General features: G+C 33.5%; 2 protein-coding genes across 5 annotated transcripts in view; both read left to right on the top strand.

The window, feature by feature from the left end:
- LOC139489619 (multiple epidermal growth factor-like domains protein 10) overlaps positions 1 to 14,895 on the top strand; it is a 297,206-nt gene extending 282,311 nt beyond the window's left edge. For 2 of the 4 annotated variants that reach the window (XR_011656209.1, XR_011656208.1), the window contains 8 exons: positions 585 to 719; positions 2,386 to 2,523; positions 3,615 to 3,758; positions 8,469 to 8,603; positions 9,474 to 9,639; positions 11,981 to 12,097; positions 12,436 to 12,472; positions 14,758 to 14,895. Coding sequence is in view for 2 of the 4 variants with exons in the window: in XM_071276227.1 (XP_071132328.1) it covers positions 585 to 719; positions 2,386 to 2,523; positions 3,615 to 3,758; positions 8,469 to 8,603; positions 9,474 to 9,611; positions 11,972 to 12,097; positions 12,436 to 12,472; positions 14,758 to 14,884 (980 nt within the window). In the remaining 2 variants the exon portion in view is untranslated. Of the gene's footprint in view, positions 1 to 584; positions 720 to 2,385; positions 2,524 to 3,614; positions 3,759 to 8,468; positions 8,604 to 9,473; positions 9,640 to 11,971; positions 12,098 to 12,435; positions 12,473 to 14,757 lie in introns of all 4 variants that reach the window. The other 2 variants (XM_071276227.1, XM_071276245.1) reach the window with 1 other exon arrangement.
- Positions 1 to 22,720, top strand: part of LOC139489596 (receptor-type tyrosine-protein phosphatase mu-like) — a 107,852-nt gene that overhangs the window by 28,193 nt on the left and 56,939 nt on the right. The gene's annotated exons all lie outside the window — the stretch shown is intronic.

Here is a 22,720-nt window from a genome sequence, read left to right as displayed (position 1 = left end):
ATCAGGGGGAATACAAAAAATCCTACATGAAAGAAAATAGACAAATACCGGTACAACTTGGAGAATGTACGATACTGCACAAAACAGACCATACAAAACAGGTTTAATCTTATGTACCCATGCAAGATTAATATATCAAGATCCACAACTGGCCTGGTACCTGTCATGAAGTCCTTGTCAAGTTTTGATAAGGTTAACCTTCTTTCTTTCTTCCTAATAAGTTCTTTAATGAAGTCACCCAATTGTATGTTACAAATCGTCATCCGAACGTACTAAGTAGGTTGTCAATCCGAAATTATAAAGCATCTTGGTACTGTCAGTGTTAGAGAATTTTTGTTTGATTCTTTTTTTTTTCAATGTACAACGTATCCCTCCCTTAGACAAGATACCTGTATTTAAGTTGGCGAGGAAATAAAATTATAAAAACGTCAATTCCAGCATGTAAAACAATTATGCATAGAAAATAATTATCACATTGAAAATGTTTAAAAATCGAATTTGCGACGTTGTGTGAGAACCATCTCTTATCAACGACTGACATAGTGTAAAGGACAACCATGAGAAATACGACACTTTATTTGCAGGATGTCCGTATGGGAAATATGGAGACAGATGTGAATCGACATGTCCCGATCACTGTATAGGATCATGTGATTTAAGAACCGGAAACTGTGTGTTCGGTTGCTCAAGTGGTTGGCTCGGTGAAAAATGTAACAGAGGTAACAATTTCATTATTTCCTCCTCAGTCTCTCATAACTCTTTTTAGAGTGGCTATTTTATTAATTGATCTGTTAATATTATATTGTGTTTTATATCAAATGTTTAAAAGAGGTGAGACTCTAATAAATTATTTATTGTTGCTGTTTATGTTATTGTTGTTGTTGTTGTTGTTGTCTAAATAATGCATAGTGAAATAAAGTAGTTATATTTATACTAGGTTAAACAAAGCTTTGTAACATGACATATATAGCTGAGATTCATGTTGAGAATTAACGTTTTATCATACAATGATCACCAGAAGCCACTTTTGTATGTGCTTCTTTTACAACAGAAAAATTGATAAAAAAAAACCATTCGTATATAAAGTGATAAGTAATTTCATCAGTTAACGCATTTGGTAAAAAAATTAACATTGTTTAGATAGGATTCAGTGATATTCTTTTCACAGTAAATTTTTAGACATATGGCAAATGCTCTTCTGGTAGACAATGTCTAACCTTACTCGAAATGAAAGAAACCCATATAACGGTTTTGCAATCCGTTTCCACCTGCATGAGGTTTTACAGGTACATCAATATACTTCAATACACAAACATCGCTTTAATAGAAGTTTGCCTCTCCCTGATAAAGTTTTGGAGTGCTATTTGATGCAGTCTCAATCACATATAGATAAGGTAAACAATATAAATCCTTACTTGAAAAACATATCCCGACAATATTGCATTATTCGCAATTCACTCTTTACTTTCCGTTTGCTACAACAATTAAATTTTTGATTTCGTACATCCCCCATTTTTCCATTTTCAATACTTTTATTTTCACCTTGATGGACAGTTTTCCAGATCTTATATACAAAATATACTTCTTGTAGTTTTAAAAACAGGCCCTCAGAAATATTAATGATATTCAGATACGCTGATTAGCAGACATAAAAACTATTGATACATTTTATATTGTTGATTCCTCTTTAGTGCCAGTTTGTTTTAAATAAAGGCAACAGTAGTATACCGCTGTTCAAAACTCATAAATCTATGGACAAAAACCAAAATCGGGGTAACGAACTAAAACTGAGGAAACGCATTAAATATAAGAGGAGAACAACGACACAACATTAAAATGTAACACACACAGCAACGAACTAAATGTGTCTGTTTAAGATTGAGATGGTAATTGACCTTTCTTAGAATTAATACATTGTACGTGTAATATACGTTATTGTACGCAGATTTATCTTGCATATAAGGATGTTTGCTGCTCAGTTTCAAAATAAATAACTATCCGTAAAACTAGGATCTATTTTTGATAGGGGATTATAGGAGATATTAGCCATTGGAATTTTGGTGGGAAAATGTTCTCTCTTGATTTTTCATAGCTTTACATGTATCATTGACCAGTTAAAGTTCTCAAAAACTATTTTTAAATAAATAAGATTTGATAAGACTTTCACAAATGGCTTATAATTATCCATGTACGAGATTTATAAAAAGAAAAATTGGGGTCCATGGGCAACATTTCGAAAAACTGACAAAAATTCAAAAACATGACAAGCAAACATCCTTAAAGGTATATAATTGATAATTACAAAACAATAGGGTTATTTACAATGTGGAATTGACACAAAAAAAGTAATTATATAAAATGGGAACTTCTTATGTCATCTCACAGCATGTGGTGAAGGTAAATTCGGTAATCAATGTCTTCGAGACTGCTCTTTAAACTGTTTAACATCACCTTGTGATCATGTGACGGGACAGTGTAAAGCAGGCTGCCTGAAAGGATGGGAAGGATTCAATTGCACAGAAGGTTCGAGTATTAATATTAAGATATTTGTGGATTGCATTATACTGCTAGTTACTTGAAATGACTTCTACAGTTCGGCAGCGTTTGATTTCCCAGTCGAAAAGCGAAAACATAAACACGATTCATCTTGTTCATTCAGTACAGTAAGCTGCTAATTTGATGATGTTATGTTTGCCTTATTGCAGAAACCTGTTATTAAGATCAAGTTTACACAAATTTGCCGGCACATCATCGTGTATATTATCCCTGCACTGTAGGTTCAGATTGAAATAGAAAAAAAACACAAAGGGGCATGTTTGATAAATTTATGTGTCCGGAAAGAAAAAGACCCACACAATTCACGATAATTAATCATCAACTATTCAAACACACCAAAGACGACTAAATTCACTGCTCGAATAGATTTGTCCGCGTGTCATCATCGGCGAAAAAGAATTGCATTATTTGTTATTCAATACTGAATTATCTGACAGTTTCCGAACAATTCTGAATAGAATGCAAGCAACTTTTCTAAACAGTACTGAATTTACCGCAGTAAGTTAGTTTAAAAATACATGTTAATTGATTAATTTGCTGTTTGATTGATTGATTGTTGGTTGCTTTACGCCGAATTAGGACAGAAAGGCTATATCGTGGCTACTTTGAAGGTGAAATGCTATCTTTGAATGTACATTATGAGAAATATATTAAATGACTGAATAAAAAGTCAACGATAAATCTTACGGGGCGATGGATCATATAATTATGATTCAGTACACTACAAAATATAATATATAACAAGTCTAAAAGGGTACATAATCCTTTATGTTTGGTAACAAAAAGCCAAGGACTGCGGGGAGAAGTACAGCTTCTTACATTATAAGGTTCCCAGAAAGTCAAAGGAAATCAGAGGAAACAGTTTTCAGAAATTAAGAACTAATGTTAAAATTTTCACCATTTTCATCAAAATAGAGCAGAAGGGCTGAAGATGAACCCTTGGCACTATATAAGACTAGATTCTCTATATTGATGACTGGTTACATATATATGGTAATTTTGCCTGACACACGCATCAGACCAGTCTGTACTTTAAAGATCCTAATTGGCTGTTTCAGAGTGCAGTAATGGAAACTTTGGTTGGAATTGTTCCGAGACATGTGATGGCTGTATAGTTAATGAATGTAATCATATCAATGGAGTTTGCAAAATTGACAGTTTTTGTAAACCCGGCTATGTGTATGGAAAATATTGTAATGAGAGTAAGTTGCACTTGTGTATCTGCTAATAAAAAAGTCCATAACAATGCATATGTTCAAATTAGATAGACAATGTAGTTATTCAATTCATAAACATGGTTGGCGTTTCTCATTGATTTGATTACGGTTCGTCTTCGATGACATCGGCATTGTATTTTTTGTTGCTGTGTCTTTGCGTCTTTATGTCCATCCAACTTATTCATTATGCTGTGAAAGTTTTTAGATGTATAACAGTTAATGGTTTTATTCAGATTTTACGGTGCAAAGTACATGGTAATGTCAAAGAGGGACGAAAGATACCAAAGGGTCAGTCAAACTCATAAATCTAAAACAAACTGACAACGCCATGGCTAAAAATGAAAAAGACAAACAGAAAAACAATAGTACACATGACACAACATAGAAAACTAAAGAATAAACAACACGAACCCCACCAAAAACTGGGGGTGATCTCAGGTGCTCTGGAAGGGTAAGCAGATCCTGCTCCACATGCGGCACCCGTCGTGTTGCTTATGTGATAACAAATCCGGTAAATAGTCTAATTCGGTCGGTCACATTCAGGAAAGGGAAGGGGATTGTAGTTACGACGTAAGGAACATATCCGATATCATTTGTGATACGGTTATTCCATAACGGTCAACCAACTCGTGATGGCGTCCGTAAAATTTACGAAGGGATGATTTCAACTTCACCATTTGGAACTCTTGGTTTAATAGCTTCCTTGTGAGCAGCAACCCTTATCAAGAAAATAATGATAGGAAATGCAAGCACGGGAATATCGTATCAATTGGGAGATATATACCCCGTATGCAGGTGCTGCTGGAATGTTGCTACTTAGAAATGGAAAGTTCACAATTGGAAAGCTGAAATCATCTCTTTTGTCGTAAAGTTTGTTTTCAACCGACCCTCATTGTCAATTTCTAGATGTAAGTCAAGATATGAGGCCGACTTAACTGTATCTGTAGTATCCTTTATCTCTAGCTCGATTGGATAGATGCGTTCCACATAGTCACCAAATTTTGAATTATTTAGTGAAAGGAATCCTCTATATAGCGAAACGTAGAGTTAAAGGATAGTGCTAACTTCTTATCTTTCTTCCTAAGAAGTTCCTGCATTAAGTCAGCCTCATAATAATAAAGAAACAAGTCGGCAAGTAGAGGGGCACAGTTTGTTCCCATTGGAATGCCGACAGTCTGTTGAAAAACACGTCCTCCGAACGTAACAAATATGTTGTCAATCAAGAAATCAAGCATCTTGATAATATCAGTTTCAGAGAATTTTTTGGGGAATCAGAGTGATCCTTTACAAAGTAGGATTTATCCCTCCCTAAGACAAGATACTTGTATCTACGTTGGCCATTCTTTTTTACGAAGCAAAGCAATACCAACTCTTTCAATTTGTCTTTTAGTTTGGAATGTGGAATACTAGTGTACAGAGTAGAAAAATGTTTTAATACTGTTACAAGATGAAAGAGAGTTAGATTGTATGTACTCTAAAAGATCTTTGGAATTTTTAAGTATCCACATCTGATTCACGCCCCCTCTAGAATAGGCAGTTTCACAATAACTTTGAAGCCCGACTTTGATTGCTGATAAAATAGATGTTAATAATTTAGAAAGAGGTTTCGTGGAGCACTTGGAAGACCCAGCAATATACCGTTGTTTGTATGGACACTTATGTAGTTTGGGTATCCAATACAGTGATGGCAGATCCAGTTCTTCATCTTTGGTTGAAATTCCAAAGGAACACAGAACAGACCTATGATTATCCAGGATTTTCTCTTTGGTAAGTGTCGTGAGTGTATATGTTGAGTTTCCAAGTGAATTGTCAATACCTAATTCGTTTATCAAGCAGTTAATGTAATGAGTTTTACATACAAAAACGATGTTGTTTGGGGCTTTATCTGCGGGGACAACAACATATTTGTCATGCAGGTAGGATAGGTGTTTTGCAACATTTGGGTCTTTAAAGATTGACGTAGCATGGGCATTGATAGACCCATTCAGTTTCTTAATTCTGATTTGTATCAACGACCTCACTGCCTTAATCCATTCGGAAAGAGTGTCTACGTCTTCCTTCTCGCGCTTAGCCCATTACCTGGTATAATCCTCAACTGAATCAATCAAAATTTTAAAGTTGAATTTCCAATTGATGGATTTAGGCTCACGATATTTCGGACCTTTCGATAACACATTTTGTAGAGAAGTGTTATTAACAATGTTGAGGTCACCGGTAATAACGTGGCCAGCGGGATTATATGTGAATTGGGAACTAGCACAAGTGCAATCGAGAGGTTTAGACTTGAAGTCGTCAATATCGAGATCCTGCAAAACGTGTTTGTAATTGAAAATTTTAGTTGCAATAGGTTTGGTATAGGTATAAGAAATGATTGGTACAGACTGGTCTTTGAAATAAGGAGGTATTTTCGATTGAACTAATTTATGATGAAGGATATTGCCTAAGTTGACGCCATCGATACCTTTGTTGGCAAAGGAAAGATTAAGGAAAGATCTTTTCTCTTTTTCATCTTTGCCAATGCGGACTGGCTTGAAAAGTCTGTGACTTGCAATATCCGAAATTATAGCTGTAATTTTGTATAGGTTTGAATGAGGGTTTGTAACAGTGGATTCCAAACATAAATTGAACAGAGAATGAAGTTTTGAAAGGGGTAATGAATAAAGTTGCGTGCGAATGTGATGAATACCTAACGGCTTTTGTATAAATGGCAGCAAGTCATTAATAAAGACATCATGCAGAGAAGGTGGTGTATAATGACGATGACCATGACCGCGTCTACGTCGAGGAGTCGAGTTGAAAATATTCATCACATTCACCGAGTTACACGAAGGACTAGATAGAATACCTATACCATCAATTTTGTCATTGCAGCCATACGGTGTTGCAGTTCCCAATAGTCTAATCCAGTAGTCTTCTTTTTGTCTACGGAGAGTCGTTGAAAGATTAGGATTGTTAGAGCTATGGTATATCTTTTCGATAATGCGAACTGTCATAGAAACGATGGAATGATCGGGCTGATTGAAATGCTGGTATAGAATGTCGTTAGCATTGAGGTTAATGTCTGATCTATGACCGCACATACGTTTGTTTAGCCTTCCTTTCGTTTCACCGACGTATACTAATCCGCAAAGGTTGCACTCTAATCCGTAGACGACATTTATCGATTTACAATTCAGATCATCGTAACTTCTGGTAAAATATGACTTCTTGGTCAAATTGCTAGTAAATTCAGCATCTGTAATTAAAATAGCACAAGTATTGCAGCCTTTGGTCTCACATTTTGAAATGCGACAGTGTTGTACTTTGTCATCAAAAACCAAAATGTATTTAAGGAGAACTGAACATGGCTGTGTTGATCAAACGTATCCTCAACTTAATGAACGTGATCAGAAATAATGTATGGGATTATAACACATATGCCTTACTATGGTATTTGAATCACCTACACTTGTTTTGTTATATCTCCATTTGAAATTTGATGCGACTGTCATACACATGACAGGTGTAGCTAGCTTTAAAACCAGTTTTAATCCACCATGTTCTACATAAGGACAGGTATATGACATTTGTTATCCATTCGTTTGATGTGTTTTATCTTTTGATATTGCCATTTGATTAGAAACTTTCCGTTTTGAACTTTCCTCGAAGTTCAGTATTTTGGGGATTTACTTTTTTTTGTACAGTAAAAAAACAATTTATCTTTGAACAGTCAATGGTTGTCTTTGATTCATAAAGGAATATGTTTATCTACTTTGCTATAAATCTGTTTTCTTGTTTAAATTGTTTACCACTTTTCTTGTCGGTGCCTTTTATAGTTGCCTACAGCATTCGTGTCAACTCCGTATCCTCATCTAAGAAGCTAAAAGGTAGAAGGAGAGTAGCGGATTCTACCGAGGATTGCCGACTGCTTCCTACAGTTGAGATCACTTCATCAAAACTGTCACAATCTGTCAGGAGAGCTAACTGTAGTGACGTCATTTTGAACTGTTCTACAATCCTGATAGATTTGGTCAGTTCTACGGATAGAACATTTTTAGACAGTTCTACTGTTAGAACTGATCTAGTCAGTTCTGCTGAAAGCTCTACGGTTAGAACTGATTTGGTCAGTTCTGCTGACAGTTTATCCCTAGAACTGATTTGGACAGTTCTACCCTAGAACTGATCCTGACAGTTCTACCCTAGAACTGATTCTGACAGTTCTACTTAGAACAGTTCTACGGTAGAACTATTCTAGGGTAGAACTGTTCTAGGAATAACTGCTGTAAGACAGTGTAGAACAGTTCTATGACAGATCATTCTGAAAGTTCTAATAAGAGGTTAGAAGTGATCCCCACTGAATATTCATACAGATTGGGTTTTCTCATTGTTGAAACATTTACGTGTACGATGACTTATATTTGTTTTTTATCAACGTAGTTTGAACTCAGGTTGATAATTGGCTCCTTTGCAGTCATATATCGCCTCCTTAATTTTATATTTAGTTCTGATAAATTAATACGAGTGGATCATGATTTTTTTTGTTCTGTTTGGATATAATTTACGTTTTCTTTTAATTTCGACATACTAAGTATAACATATTAGATTATCTTTGATTCAATAATTATAATAAACATAGCAGCTGTATATAATATATAACTATTGTTTCATATATAAGTTTTTTATTTTTTGTGATTTCTTTTCAAACTTGTTTTGTAGAGTGTGATGATTGGCATTTTGGAACTAATTGTAATAAGATGTGTAACTGTCTTAAAATACCATGCAACATGTTTACTGGTGAATGTTCAGATGATGGCTGTAAAAATGGATGGAAAGGTGATTCATGTGATCAAGGTAAACAAAAAGTAATATGAAGCTGTTCGTTAAAATTCTTGAAAATCTTATAAAGTGGTACATGTGGTATGCCGGATGCGTGTTTCTATATATAAGGCTCAATATACATGTTATACTAAAGGTTCTAAAATTATTTAAAATCCTTATGACCCGATTCGTGCTAGTATGCTACTGTTTTTATACGAGTCCTACATTAAATAAATACAGAACGGAAGAAACTTCTTTTTTTTAATTTACGTACTGGTAAGTAAATTATGACCACTAACTATTAAAATATAGTTTAAATGTTGAACGCATATATTCCATCAGACCAGTAAACTGAAACGACAGATTCAGATCTTTATACATCATATCTTGACTAACGTATAGAACTTGACAATGGGGTTGGTTGATAACTTCACTTCACAAGAGGATGTTTACTTTGCTTTGTTAGCTTTGCAATTTTCTCTAGTTACTTTAAAGTATCGCCTGTTAAAAATCAAGTCGAATCCTCTATTTCCTTCTGAAAACGTCTGTTCTAAGTCAGGAAGTTTTCACTTATTCTGTCGATTGATGGCGTTTGATTTGTAAGTTTTTATAAGTATCCACTTTTCAATTTACCTTTTGTGTTAGTATTTATGTTATACTTTAAATGGGGTATATCTCTAAACACATTTTCTAACATAGTTGATCAAATCATACTAAATACAATATACAGAATTTTAAATGGCAATGGCAACTTGATAAAACCACGTTCTTTAAAATACAACAAAAACACTTAAAGCTGAACAAAACAAATCCCATCAATTAAAATATACCAGTAATGATAAATGTGATCATTTATTCAAATCAATGCTCAATATATATTAGCTTTCGGTTTAATTATTTCAGAATGTGTACCTGGCTATTTTGGTTTTAATTGCGCCTACTTATGTGACACTTGCTTCAATCAATCTTGTGATATTTTGGAAGGGAATTGCAGAGTCGGTTGTAACGACGGTTATCGTGGTCGCAAGTGCGATATGCCAGGTAACTCTCAATGTCACATTTGATGTAGGTGCATTTGACATGTGTGGTGTAGACGGTTATGTTATTGTAGATTAATATGAAAAATAACGTCTGCTTTTGTTAGAAATAGCATATTGAATATTGATATTGAAATAGCTATAAAAAGAAATTACCTGCTTAATTGTTAACAATTCTTATTTCGTTGCCTTTTAATAAATTAAGGTAGATAAAGGCAACAGTAGTATACCGCTGTTCAAAACTATATTTATGTCATACTATATAAATAACACATAGCTAAGAGGATGATAAGGCAGATTGGTACCCCGACAAAAAAATTTCAACCGTGGCGAAGTCAAGGTTGACAAGGCTTTTTCAAGGGGTACCAATCTGCTCTATCACCCTCTCAGCTATGTGTTATTTAATTTCTTATACTGTATGTTCTATCATTATTGTCTTTTACATAGATGAATTTCATTTAAAAGTGTTTTCTATGACGTCAAGTACATAATTTTTTTATATAGATTAGACCGTTGGTTTTCCCGTTTGAATGGGTTTTCACTAGTAATTCTTGGGCCCTTTATAGCTTGTTGTTCCTTGTGAGCCAAGGCTCTGTGTTGAAGGCCGTACATTGACCTATAATGGTTTACTTTTATAAACTGTTATTTGGATGGAGAGTTGTCTAATTGGCACTCACACCACACCTTCCTATATCTATATAACAACATAACGGGTATTCGAAAAATAAACAGGAGTGAAGCAAAGATGTTTTATTTTTTTATTTTTTTGACAGTCAAAAAATAGAATCTGAGCCAAAACGTAGAATTTAAACATTTGTTTAAATAAATTGATGTAAATTCAATTCATTGTTCTTTAAATTACCAATTTTTGATTGGTCTAGCCGAGAGGGTGGCGTTCAAAAAAAGCGTCACCCGCTCAGCCATGTGATATATAGAGAATAATACATGGCAAAATCCGAATCATATGCCGTATCATCCCGAGATACTAATATAAGCCCGAGGGCCTTTAGGCCAGAGGGATGCTATTGGTAGAGGGTGATAGGGCATGTGATACAGTTTTTGCCATGTTTTATACGCTTTATCATGTTATTCAACTGGAGAGTATATACAAACTGTTTTCTGATCACTAACACCTGATTAACCTTCAGTTTTATGTTTGTCTTGTTTAAAAGCTATAAAAGAACTGCTCAATTACTCATCCGAAGCAACTGGGTTACCTATTTTTGTATTTTGTTTTGTGTATTTTGTTTGGTATTTCATCGAGTTCTTTTTTATAGTTGCATTTCGTGTGCCAGAACATTTCGACGTTTAGGGCGTCACATGCCAATTCAATAAATTGCTTCACGCCTAAATGACCGTTCATTTAGAACCCATTTTGAGGGAAAATATTTCTTGAGAAGCTTGCATAAATAAAAACGGTAAAAATGAGAAAAAAATTGTAGGGGTGTGATAAAGAGTATGTTAAAAGGTGCGCATTAAAGTTGCGCGATATGGATTAAACAGCAGGCTATTTATCAAATATTCAAATAGTTATCAAAGGTACCAGGATTATTATTTATTACGTCAGACGCGCGTTTCGTCTACAAAAGACTCATCAGTGACGTTCGATCAAAATAGTTATAAAGCCAAACAAGTACAAAGTTGACGAGCAAAGTGGGCCCAAAAGTTCCAAAACGTTGTGCTAAATACGGCTAAGGTAATCTATTCCTGGGATAAAAAAATCCTTAGTTTTCAAAACTACTGTATTTACTACCAAATATATGATAAAGTAAATTAACACCCTCGTATTAGCCAATCAAAATATGACATTTTAACGTGAATTATAATAAAATTGCATATCATTCATTTTCCATTAGTTAAAATGTTGAAATAAAAATTCGTTTCTGTGTATTCATGGCCACACTATGTATTTATTTACCAGCAAATACTGTAAAAGGTGCATACACTATACATTTACCAAACTTTATTTCAATAATAAATTTAACCCCTTTGAGTGATATCTCTTCTGAAAACATTGTCATTTATCTATCAAGTTAGAGGTAAAAGGAAAATCATTCGCATTTAACCTTATTTTTCTACTAAATTGCATCCAAAAGTTGGAGGGAAAGTTTCTTTTTAGGACGTAATAACTAGTATCAACCAGAAAATGGCAAATTGGTAAATAAACATGACAAAAACAAGCCTGATGTCAATATACACTCACTATGAAGGCCGCAATATTCTTCAAATATCAAAAACCATTTCTTTTTAACTACCTTTTTTTTTTTAATTTACAAGGAACCAAACTGCTAGACCACACTTTTATGCATCTTTTTTAGCCTAGATATGTATTAATTCATATTTCCATTTTATTTATTTTTTCAGTTTCAAAAGAATCATCAGCAATTATTAGATTTGGGTTCTTCATTGGCGGTTTAGCAAGCATGTGTGTTGTTCTGTTAATAGTTTGGATGGTGAAATATGCACGTAGACGAATAATAAAAAAGCAAGGTACCTAAACTTTAAAAACGTAATACATACAGTAAATATAATAATATACAGTACAATTTCTATTAATATACTCATTTTTTTAAATATAGGTGGTTATATAGATAAATGAAATAATAGGTTAATCAAGACAGTACAAAATTAAGATCGTAAAGATGTCATAAAAAACAAATAACGAACTGTATTCAAACGTAGACATTCTGCTGTTGTCTTTTCGATGGTCGGGTTGTTGTCTCTTTGACACATTTCCCATTTCCATTCACAATTTTATTCCTAGTATGTAGATTTTTTTTTTTTTAATATTTCGTGACAATAATTCTGTATAATACATTTATTCATAGAAAGTAGGCAAGCTACAGACAATTCACATTCACATAGGTAAGTATATTTGATTAGCTGTTAAAGGTACAGTAGATTTCAATTTCATGTTCACCGATTTGACTCAAATTCTCACATTCGATTTGTGACATACAAAAACGTATTCCAAACTACAATAAGTCTGAAATAAATAATTAGCAATGGATCGACTTGATAACAGGTTAGAAAAAAGGTACGTAGATTATCATCTAATATGTCAGACGCGCGTTTCGTCTACACAAGACTCATCAGTGACGCTCAGATCAAAATAGTTCTAAAGCTAAACAAGTACAAGGTTGGAGAGCATTTAGGATCCAAACTTCCAAAAAGGTGTGCCAAAAACGGCTGAGGTAATCAATGCCTGGGATAAGAAAATCCTAAGTTTAACTTAGTAAACAGGAAAATGACCACATAGTTGATATTCATGTCAACACCGAAATGCTGACTACTTTGCTGGTGATACCCTCGAGGACGAAACGTCCACCAGCAGTGGTATTGACCCAGTGGTGTTAAAAGTTTTCTATAATATTATCATCATTTCGAGCGTATTTTAGACCAGAAGCCAACGAATCAACCTTCTAAGACTGCTGACAGTCACATAACCGGATGTGAACACAACCATTCATATTGATAGATTGTAACCAAGTGCAATAGACAACTTTCGAGTTCGATGCATTTCCGTCAAAAGCTCTGGTTTTAATGAACGTCATTTGTGCGTTAAGGGGCGTCGTCACTTCCATTCCAATGTTGAGCGAGTGGTTGGAAAACTATAATTCTATATTGGACGAATTTTCGGCAAATTGCATTCTCAAAATTGACAATCAGCATTGCTGTCATTAGGGAATTGTCATTAAGTACCTACAGAACAACCATTATTCCTAGTTTATCCTGCACAATGACGATCACTAAGACGTTTGATGAACGTAGACGACCCCCCCCCCCCCCTCCCCCCTTCTATCTGGTTAATGACGTCTTAAAGGCGTGTATAATTGACGAGTTTTTCCGGTGACAGATAAACTCGAAAGTGGTCTAATTTGTATACGCCTGTTTTATGTCATGTCATAAGTTACAACAAAAAAGTCAATCATCGTTTAAACTTGTATGAGAAGGATTTGTTTGAGGATCAAATCAGGCAACACAATGGTTCATATTTGTTTCACATTAAATGTTGACATTCTTTTCCTTAAATTGACTGTTCACGTCTAATAAATAACCAATTTCTACCTAGGTGGTTAAATTGAAGGTCACATGAATATGGATTAAATGAGGTCAAATTATACATTTGTACCAATAAAAGCTATAAATACGAATTATAATACATGCTTTAGTTGTTCCGATACAAATCAAACGCTCCTATGTTGAGTAAATGGTTATTGTAAAAATATGTCACAGTTATTTTTGCATTATTCAATGCCAACATCCACACAACTTTATGTATGTAACAATCCTAGACAATGGTGAGTAATTTAACAACTTTTTCATCCTCATTGTCAAGTTTTGATTTCGAAATAAAACAATGCATGTGAATTGTCTGAAATATTGAATTTCATTGTATATATCTCTTGAAATAGTGTCGTTCAAAACGCTAGTTACTGCTACGAAACTGGAGAAAAGTTTGACGATCTAGATCTATATCCTCGTTTTGAGTTTTCTCTCTCTACTTTAGCTTGCATTTTATTTATTTTTTCCTGCAATTATTCTTACTATACAGATACAGCACTACAGATATCGCTATGCATACAGATATTTCTCTAAAGCTGCGCCCACTGCAGGACTACGTTTGTGTATTGCTGTTGACGAATGTTGCATGAACATGAGCGACCTCAGAATGTGTGTATTGCAATCGCATTCTAATGGCGTATTGTTTGACCTTATGCGAACTAACGATTACTTATATACGTTTTGTTTGTTTTCAAATATTTCTTGAGAGCAATAGAATTAAACCAAACATGAACATCAGTATTTTCTACGACGACAATCATCGATTTCAAAACATCAATGTGTATGATGTGTATTAAATTCAACTATGTCAATTTCAGCATACATGATAAGTGAAATTCAATGTCAAGTTCAGTTCAAAATTCTGAAGCTAAGGACAACTTGTACACTTTTTTTCAATGGACAATGGTTTGGTATTTGTTTAACTTTTTACTGTTGAAATTAATTGTTATGTTATGTTAGAATATACACTGTTATTCATTTTGAGCAATGTATTATTGTTGACCATTCGAGATTCTTTTTTTGTTTATGAATATAGTCTCCCACTAACAATGCAAAAAATCCATCTTGTCTTCTTTATTTTGTAGTAACGAGCAGCATTATGATGACATTATGAAAATGGAGGGTTTATCCACATATCAGGATTTGGCGAAACAAACAGTTACTGTGTCAAACGACTATGATCAAATTAATAATTCATATGCTAATCAATAGATACAATATAACATTTGTTTATTTCAAGAAAAACATCTGCATTCTTTATCGTTACGTCATGTGTATTATATACAATATTAGTTCAATGTCAGAAACAAAATCAATTGTTTTGTATGAGGATTAAAAACTTTTTCGTTTATCTTTAATTTGTCTGGGCATAACTCAATCAAATGAGGTACATAAATCTCGAGTGGCTATAAAAATTGCAAAAAAAGAATGTTGTTCTTATTTATCATTAATGTTAACATCATTTTTAATATTTAACATGTCAAACTGTTGGACTCTGTCCACTCATGAAATCCCCGCATACACAATTTGCTTAATACAATGAATCATGTTGCACTTATGATTGAATTTGACTAGTTGTAAGTATAAAAGAAAATGAGATTAACTTAAATCAACGTTTAATGAGAGGCTAATATATGGTCCGTTTAAAAGTTATTTGAAATGGATATGTGTTCACAAAATTGCAATTTAAACAACAATTTACGAAATGTGTCCAATACTGTCCGCTAGTTCTGACATCAGAGGCCAGAGGTAGATATCAAATAAAAATATACGATATGCTTCCTGATAATGAGGCATAATGATAATGATAACTCCACCACAGACCAGAAGACTTAAAATTGCAGCTACATGTCACTGTACTACCTTCGCCATTTTTGCATAAATGACTTTCTTAAGTTATCTTGAAGAATTCGTGATTAACTCAACAATAATTCGCAAAGAAGAAACTTTCAAGGGTGTCTCGTGAATTCGTTTTGATTTAGTTACATTCATGAGGAATGAAACTATTACATATATTTTGTAAAAAGAACCATTTGTATGTGTACATAAGCATGTCTATCTGACAGGGTGACATTCTATACGTAATATATATTTTAGAGTTATTATTCTTAATTATTTAATTTTTCATCTAAGCTTGATTTTTTTTGTATTGCTGAGTAATCTAATATCATTCTTTCTGAAGGCATATACTTGATATAAACAGTCAATCAACACAAAAAAATATATAAATAAATTTTTTTAGAAAATTTACATATTGAATATTGTAGTTGTTCTGTAATAAGTACATGGTAAGTAATAATTTTGTAGTTATAATGTACAGCTATTGACCGAAGATGACCATACAATGACCAAAACGACGTCAGAAGTGTGGTTTATCGTGTCACCCGTACATGTACAGCTAACATACATGTATACCGGTTAAGTTGGTCATACAGTTATTAAATAGTATGTTTAATATGTATCACAGGTCTGCTTTAACTGAGATATATAGTTCCACAAAAAAACTAAATTTTTTACGGATATAACATTTCCGATCAACGGCTCCTATCGAAGATTATGTGTTCATGTTATAGCTAGAATGGGAATGATTTAACCAGAAAATGGTAAGTTTACTTCTTTTGTTCATGTGTTTTGCTTATTAACCTTTAATTCATACATGAAACATGTTCTTGTTGCATTCTTAGTTTGTTCTTCCAATCTCTTTTTCCAATCTAAGACCCGCCAACACACCCTCCCGCATCGTACTAAGGCTGTTTCTAAGCGACCGTGCAAATGCCATATGGTGAAAAAAAACTATCGAAGAGGCTAAAAAGATTGATTTGTTTTCAAAGCATTCGTCTATTGACATCACATTCACAAACATGGTTCATGTAACTGTAGACGCAAACACAGAATATAAGGAAACTGATACTTTTATCAGTTTTAATCACCCGTAAAATTAATTTTATAATTAAGCTCTTTCAAAATAACGTGTAATGTATACAAAAAAGATAAATGTAATATCTGACAAGTAGCATTAATTTGAACGATTTAAGGTTCATGTGGACCCTATGGCTTAAATGGCCGTAGTTTCACCTCAAAATTTACTATGAGTACATGCAAACCTGTGCATTAGGAAACGTTTTAAGACATAGCATGCCATAGATAAATAAAATTCAAATGCATTGTATGATTTAGAAAATTCATAACTTAACTGGATTTTGCCGTACACTTTTTTACGTCCCTGCAGAAGATGATAAAATTAACAAACAGTTGAGTTTACCTTGATATGGTCCAGGCTGGTTAGAACTTTAAGTAAAAAATAAACACTAGCACATCATAGAAAAGCAAGTGTGTTATCTATGTTTCAAATTTTATAACAAAAGTCTTTGTATTAAAGGCTGTGGATTTTCTATAAAAATCTTGGTTTATTTGCCACAAAGTACTCTTTTTCTATTAAATGCAATGGAACAGTAAATAATGATACTTTGCATCAAGTTTCCCCTTGGAACATATACAAAATGGCCTTTCTCTGTTATTCATTTATATATCTGTAGTTTTGATACAATTGAAGTTTGAAAAGTTCGTACAAAAATGGCTACAGAAGGGGTCATAAACCTTAATACTAGTACATGTATAATAATTTAACCGCAGGTTTCCGATTCAGCAACTGTACGGAAATACACCACTTATGATTTGTTGTTGTTGTTAGTTTGTCATCTATTTAATGAATGCAAAAGTCATTCATTAAACATTTACTTCTACAAAATTGACCGAAACCAATTGTTTTATACAAGAACTTTAAAACAAAAGACTTTCAGCAACGTATAACGCCCTTTGCAGAATCAATAGTAAGACAACATGCAATACATGTAGACAGAAGACAAAATTTATTAAATATTTGAACCAGATTTCAGAAGGAAATATCGGTTTCAGATTTTTGGATTAACAGCGGGCGAGGAGTAGCTGTCAAACATTGTCCGTCCATTTTTCAAGAACTGTTCAACCAGCTTTTCAAATTTTAATAAAAACTATGCTGTTACTGGTGACAAAATGTAGGTCAAGATATATATTGCCTATTTGCACTTTCACCTTTCAGAGTAAGATTTTTTTTTAAAACGTGTTTCCAGTCGTGTCCGTGCTTTACCCAAGGACCGTTCAACCAAAGTCATTCAGATTTTGATATGATGGTACTGGTGACGAAATGAGATCAAGTTCAATATTGATTATTGTCGCATTTACAAATCTTGAGTTATCATGGTCTTTGTGGTATTGAGGAATGCCAGGACACAAGGAATTGTTAACAAAATCCTGTTTGCTATCACTCTGACAGCTTCTTGCTTTATTTAATCAACCGTAATGATAATAATAAGTGAAACCCTTGCATCGAATTTTCATGAGTCATTCTGTAACTCCTCTTCCTATTTCATATTGTTTTATTAAATTATTTGTTTTCCCTTTATAATAATACACAAAAAAAAACATAATAATACAAGTAAACTTTTGTAAAAATGAAATAAATTGCGCATACTTTGATGCCTTTAAAACATTTTAATTTTTAGCACAGTTTTCTTCATTTTAATAAATGTCCAAAGTGTAAAAGTCCGCATTTTATTTTAAGCTTCTACGCCAAAACTTTTGTCCACACTGGGTACAAATGATGACAAAGGCGCAGGGCCTACATCTGAGGTCCAAAGTTATATTCTGGCGACCAACACACATACAAACTACGATGAATAAAAATAACAAAATACTAGTTATAGGCAATGATCTGAGACTTGCTCAGCTGAAACGTCATGGTTCATACATGTACATTAACAGACCGTCTGCAACTGAGGTCTAAAGGTTATTGCAATCATATCCCCTTCTAAACCTTAAAATGAAAAATATAGTTGTTTTCAACTTCAGGTAGACATAAACGATGGGCAATGTTACATGTATATGACTGGTTGGTGGGTAAAGGCATCAAAGGCCTACAACTGAGGCTTTGCGCTATATACATTTACAGATATATATATATATATTGTGTCTGATACAAATTGATGCCTCAGCAGATGCAAAGTGATATCTTAAAATACACAAAATTGAGCATGTGATCACATGTATACGTTCTATCATGGCTCTGTATAGGAGAAGTAATGATGGATTATTTTCTGTTTTAATTTCTATACTAAGTCTTACATTATTATCCATATAAATTGATATAATTGTAGCCAAATTATGCTGCAGTGTACAAACAATATTGGAGCAATGACATAAAAAAGTAATTCGGCTCGAAACTGTTAAAATACTCGTAAACATCGTCCTTACCAACTTTTTAAGCCTCATACAAGCAACATGGATATATTTTTTATACTGACCTTAAATTGTATATATTAAACCGTATTCTTGGATGATAGATATAAACTTAATCAAATCTAGTTAAACTCGTTCAATCTATAAGTTTGTAAAAATATACAAGTTTTAACGTTTTAATCATCTTATAAATGCATCATGCTTTGTTGTTAATACTGATTCTGCTATATTTCGCTTACAAAAAGATTTCGATAATCTGTATACAAGACACATTGACTTACAGACGAGATCAATGCGATTTTTTTACCGGAATACCGATGCAAGATAAGTTTGAAGAGTCAGAGACGACTGAAAAAATTATCGAGAAATTTATGACGGAACAATTAAAATTAGGTCGAATAGCTGAATACGACCGCGCCCACCGTTTTGGTAAAGAATATGTCGAACGGTACCCCGATGGATCAGTGAAATTCATGACCAAGCCAATAGTTTGCAGATTCCGAAATTTTAAAGAAAGAGAATTCGTGAGAAAAGCTGCAAGGGAATTGAAGGACACTCACTTCGGTACCAGTGAACAATTTCCTAAAGAAGTTAACGATAGAACTTTGGCCACACTTTCAAGAAGCCCGTAGACAACGGAAAAAGGCTTTTTTTCAAACAGGACCGCCTATTCATCGAAGGAGTTGAATATTGCCCATCCAACATGTCCAAGAAAGATGAAGAGAAGAGAGATGATGATGTACCTCGTCGACAGTACACCAAACAAGGTGCACGACCAAAAAAGTTCAACGACCCCGGAAGACGACAAAGGCGCAGTTCACCACATTAGGATAACCGTGGAGGAATAGAACACGAAACCGTTAAATCAGACGAATTATTTGACACTTGTGACTTTCAATCAAATTGTAATAGTTTTTCTGTAGTTAGCACATACTTACAACTTCTCGTCCAATCAAATTGCTTGAATTTGCCTTCTAATTTTCAAAGTACATACTTTTTCCGTGTACTAAGTAACTACGCATGAATGACCACAAGGGTAAGATTTCATTGTATTGTAATCAAGATATTAGATTAGCACATACTTACAACTTCTCGTCCAATCAAATTGCTTGAATTTGCCTTCTAATTTTCATAGTACATACTTTTTGCGTGTACTAAGTAACTACGCATGAATGACCACAAGGGTAAGATTTCATTGTATTGTAATCAAGATATTAGAACAAAAATTGCTACTGGCTATTTTGAAATAAATGATGTGTTCCAAATTTAACTAAATAGTTTGTAATTAGTTTTCAAACAGATTTTTAACATCCTACTAATCAATCGTTTGATCTAAATTTTGTTTTGACAATTAAAAAAGTTTCTTTCATTTAAATAAAGAGTAATAATAATGGTGCTTTATACCTTGATTAAAGTACAACTCAATCTAAAATGTGTAATCCTTTATCTTCCATGCAATTACTTTGTACACAAAAAGAGTCAACCATGAATCTTTTGAAGGGAAATTATTAATAAAGCAATTTGAAATATTTAGTCATAAATTGGTCGATAATTGCCTAATGTCCAGTGACAAATATTTCATGCATATAAACTATCCACTAAACTACATATGGGTACATACCAGGGGCAGATCCAGCCATTTTTAAAAGGTGTTTCAACCAAAGATGTGGGAGGGGGATCCAACTGTTTGTGATAGTTTTAGGTTTTATGTGAAATAAAAAAAATGTTTTCAAGAATGTAAAGCTTTCACTGCAATTCAAGAATTGTCTGCTCTTGGTCAGTTCATTTTGTCATCTTACCATGTAAATAAGTACATGTATAGTAAAACAACGCTTCGTTCATATCAATAAACATACTTACACCAGCAGCTACCTTCTTTACATTCTAAAGTCAAGCCCCTCGCTCTAATTTTCATAGTATATACCGTTTTATACAATAACCGAGACATAAACCCTCTACCAATTGTATTAATTATAGGTTAGAAAATACTTGGTCATGTTTTATGAAGATTTAAGCCCAAGGCGAAGCCGAGGGCTTAAATCTTCATACAACATGACCAAGTATTGTCTGAACTATTTAGAACATATTCACACTTTTGAGTGACCTTACAAAATTATCCTTTCCCATTGTAATATTCAAACCTAAATAAGAGTTCGCTTTTTATAATGAACTAATTGTAGAACATAGGTAATGATCATTTCAATGGATGGAATGGAATAGCACTTACATCCCAGCTCCTTTGTTCTAACAGGGGTGATCTGAGCCGGATCGTCCCTACCAGATCACCCCAGTTTGAGTTTCTTTGTTATGCATGCTTTCCTTTGTTCTGTAACATTTTGGCGGGAATGTCAAATCCACTATAAAACTTATAATTAATTATACGGAAAAGACTATCTATCAAAATTCGCGTAGAAAAAATCCAGTGTATATGCTGGGATTCGAACTCAAGACCTTTAGCATATCAAGCCACGACACATACCACTACACCAGGAGGACTGGATACGAACTCACAGTAATCTAACATACTTAAAAGAAGCAAGATCTTTTTATAAGTGGGGCGAGTTTGCAGACCTTTATTCAGTGGGGTTTAAACCTTTTTCGTTAATAAGTGAGTTATCAGACTGATTGTTCAATTTGATTTTACACTTTTTCAAAAGTGGGGCGAGTCAGTAAACAAGAGTACGGCGATTCTTTTATAAAGTGGCGATATAGTGTGGGCCGATAGGCAAGTGGGGCGAGTTGACATTGTTTGATATCTACTCATCGTGTTCAGGGGTCATAAAGGGTATACATCATATAGTAATATATAAAGTATATTATAATGGTTGTGTGGCGTTCTAAACTAGATTTTATAAATTGCAAATGTTTTTTCGTCCAATCTAAAAGAGCTTGGATGTAAAATAGTTATCCCACTCGGACTTGGTGTGTCAGTGTTAGATCACCCTCTGGCCTCCGGCCATCGGGGTGATCTTACACTGACACACCGCGTCCTTATGGGATAACTATTAATGACATAGTTTGTGAGGACCAAAAGGATCAATTATTTTTCTTCTGCTTCAGGTAAAATTTAATACTTTTGATTTTAAAAAGCGACATAATGTTATATAAATCCCCTTTTTGAATTTAATTTTTTTGTTATAAACATAAAACTCTCTATATGAATATTTGAATTCAGACCATTCAAATTAAATGCTAACATTTATTAATAAATTACATGTATTCTCTGAAGAAAAAAAATCTTTCGCTTTATATATCAGCAGTCTGGCATTGTTTTCTTGAAAGAAAAAAAAACCTCAAATGTTGATTATGAATTAAATAAATATTTTTTCACCTACATCCTTACCCTATTATTTTTAGTTTATTATATATATGTGTACCATTAAAAAATGTATGAAAATTTGCAAAATTCATTTTTTTTGTTTTAATCTTTGCTCTTTAATCTTTAATCAATATAGGTCTTTTTGCATTGGACTAGAAGGGGTGAGTATGTTCTAAATATACATAAAATTGTTTAATCTTATTTTTGATACGGGTATATTGCCGGAAGCCTGGCTTATTGGTAATGTGATACCAATATTTAAGAACAAAGGGTGTAAATTAGATCCAAAAAATTATAGACCGATAACTTTATTGTCGTACTTGGGGGAAATATTTACATCTATTCTTAATGACAGGTTGGGGTTTTTCGTTGATGAATTGAATATATTAAATGCAAATCAAGCCGGCTTCCGACATGGTTACTCTACAACAGAATATTTTTTCTTTATATGCACT

The sequence above is a fragment of the Mytilus edulis genome, chromosome 1 (assembly GCF_963676685.1).
Source record: "Mytilus edulis chromosome 1, xbMytEdul2.2, whole genome shotgun sequence".
NCBI lineage: Eukaryota > Metazoa > Mollusca > Bivalvia > Mytilida > Mytilidae > Mytilus > Mytilus edulis.
Note: the sequence above shows the minus strand (reverse complement) of the source record. Positions and strands in the feature narration are given on the sequence as shown.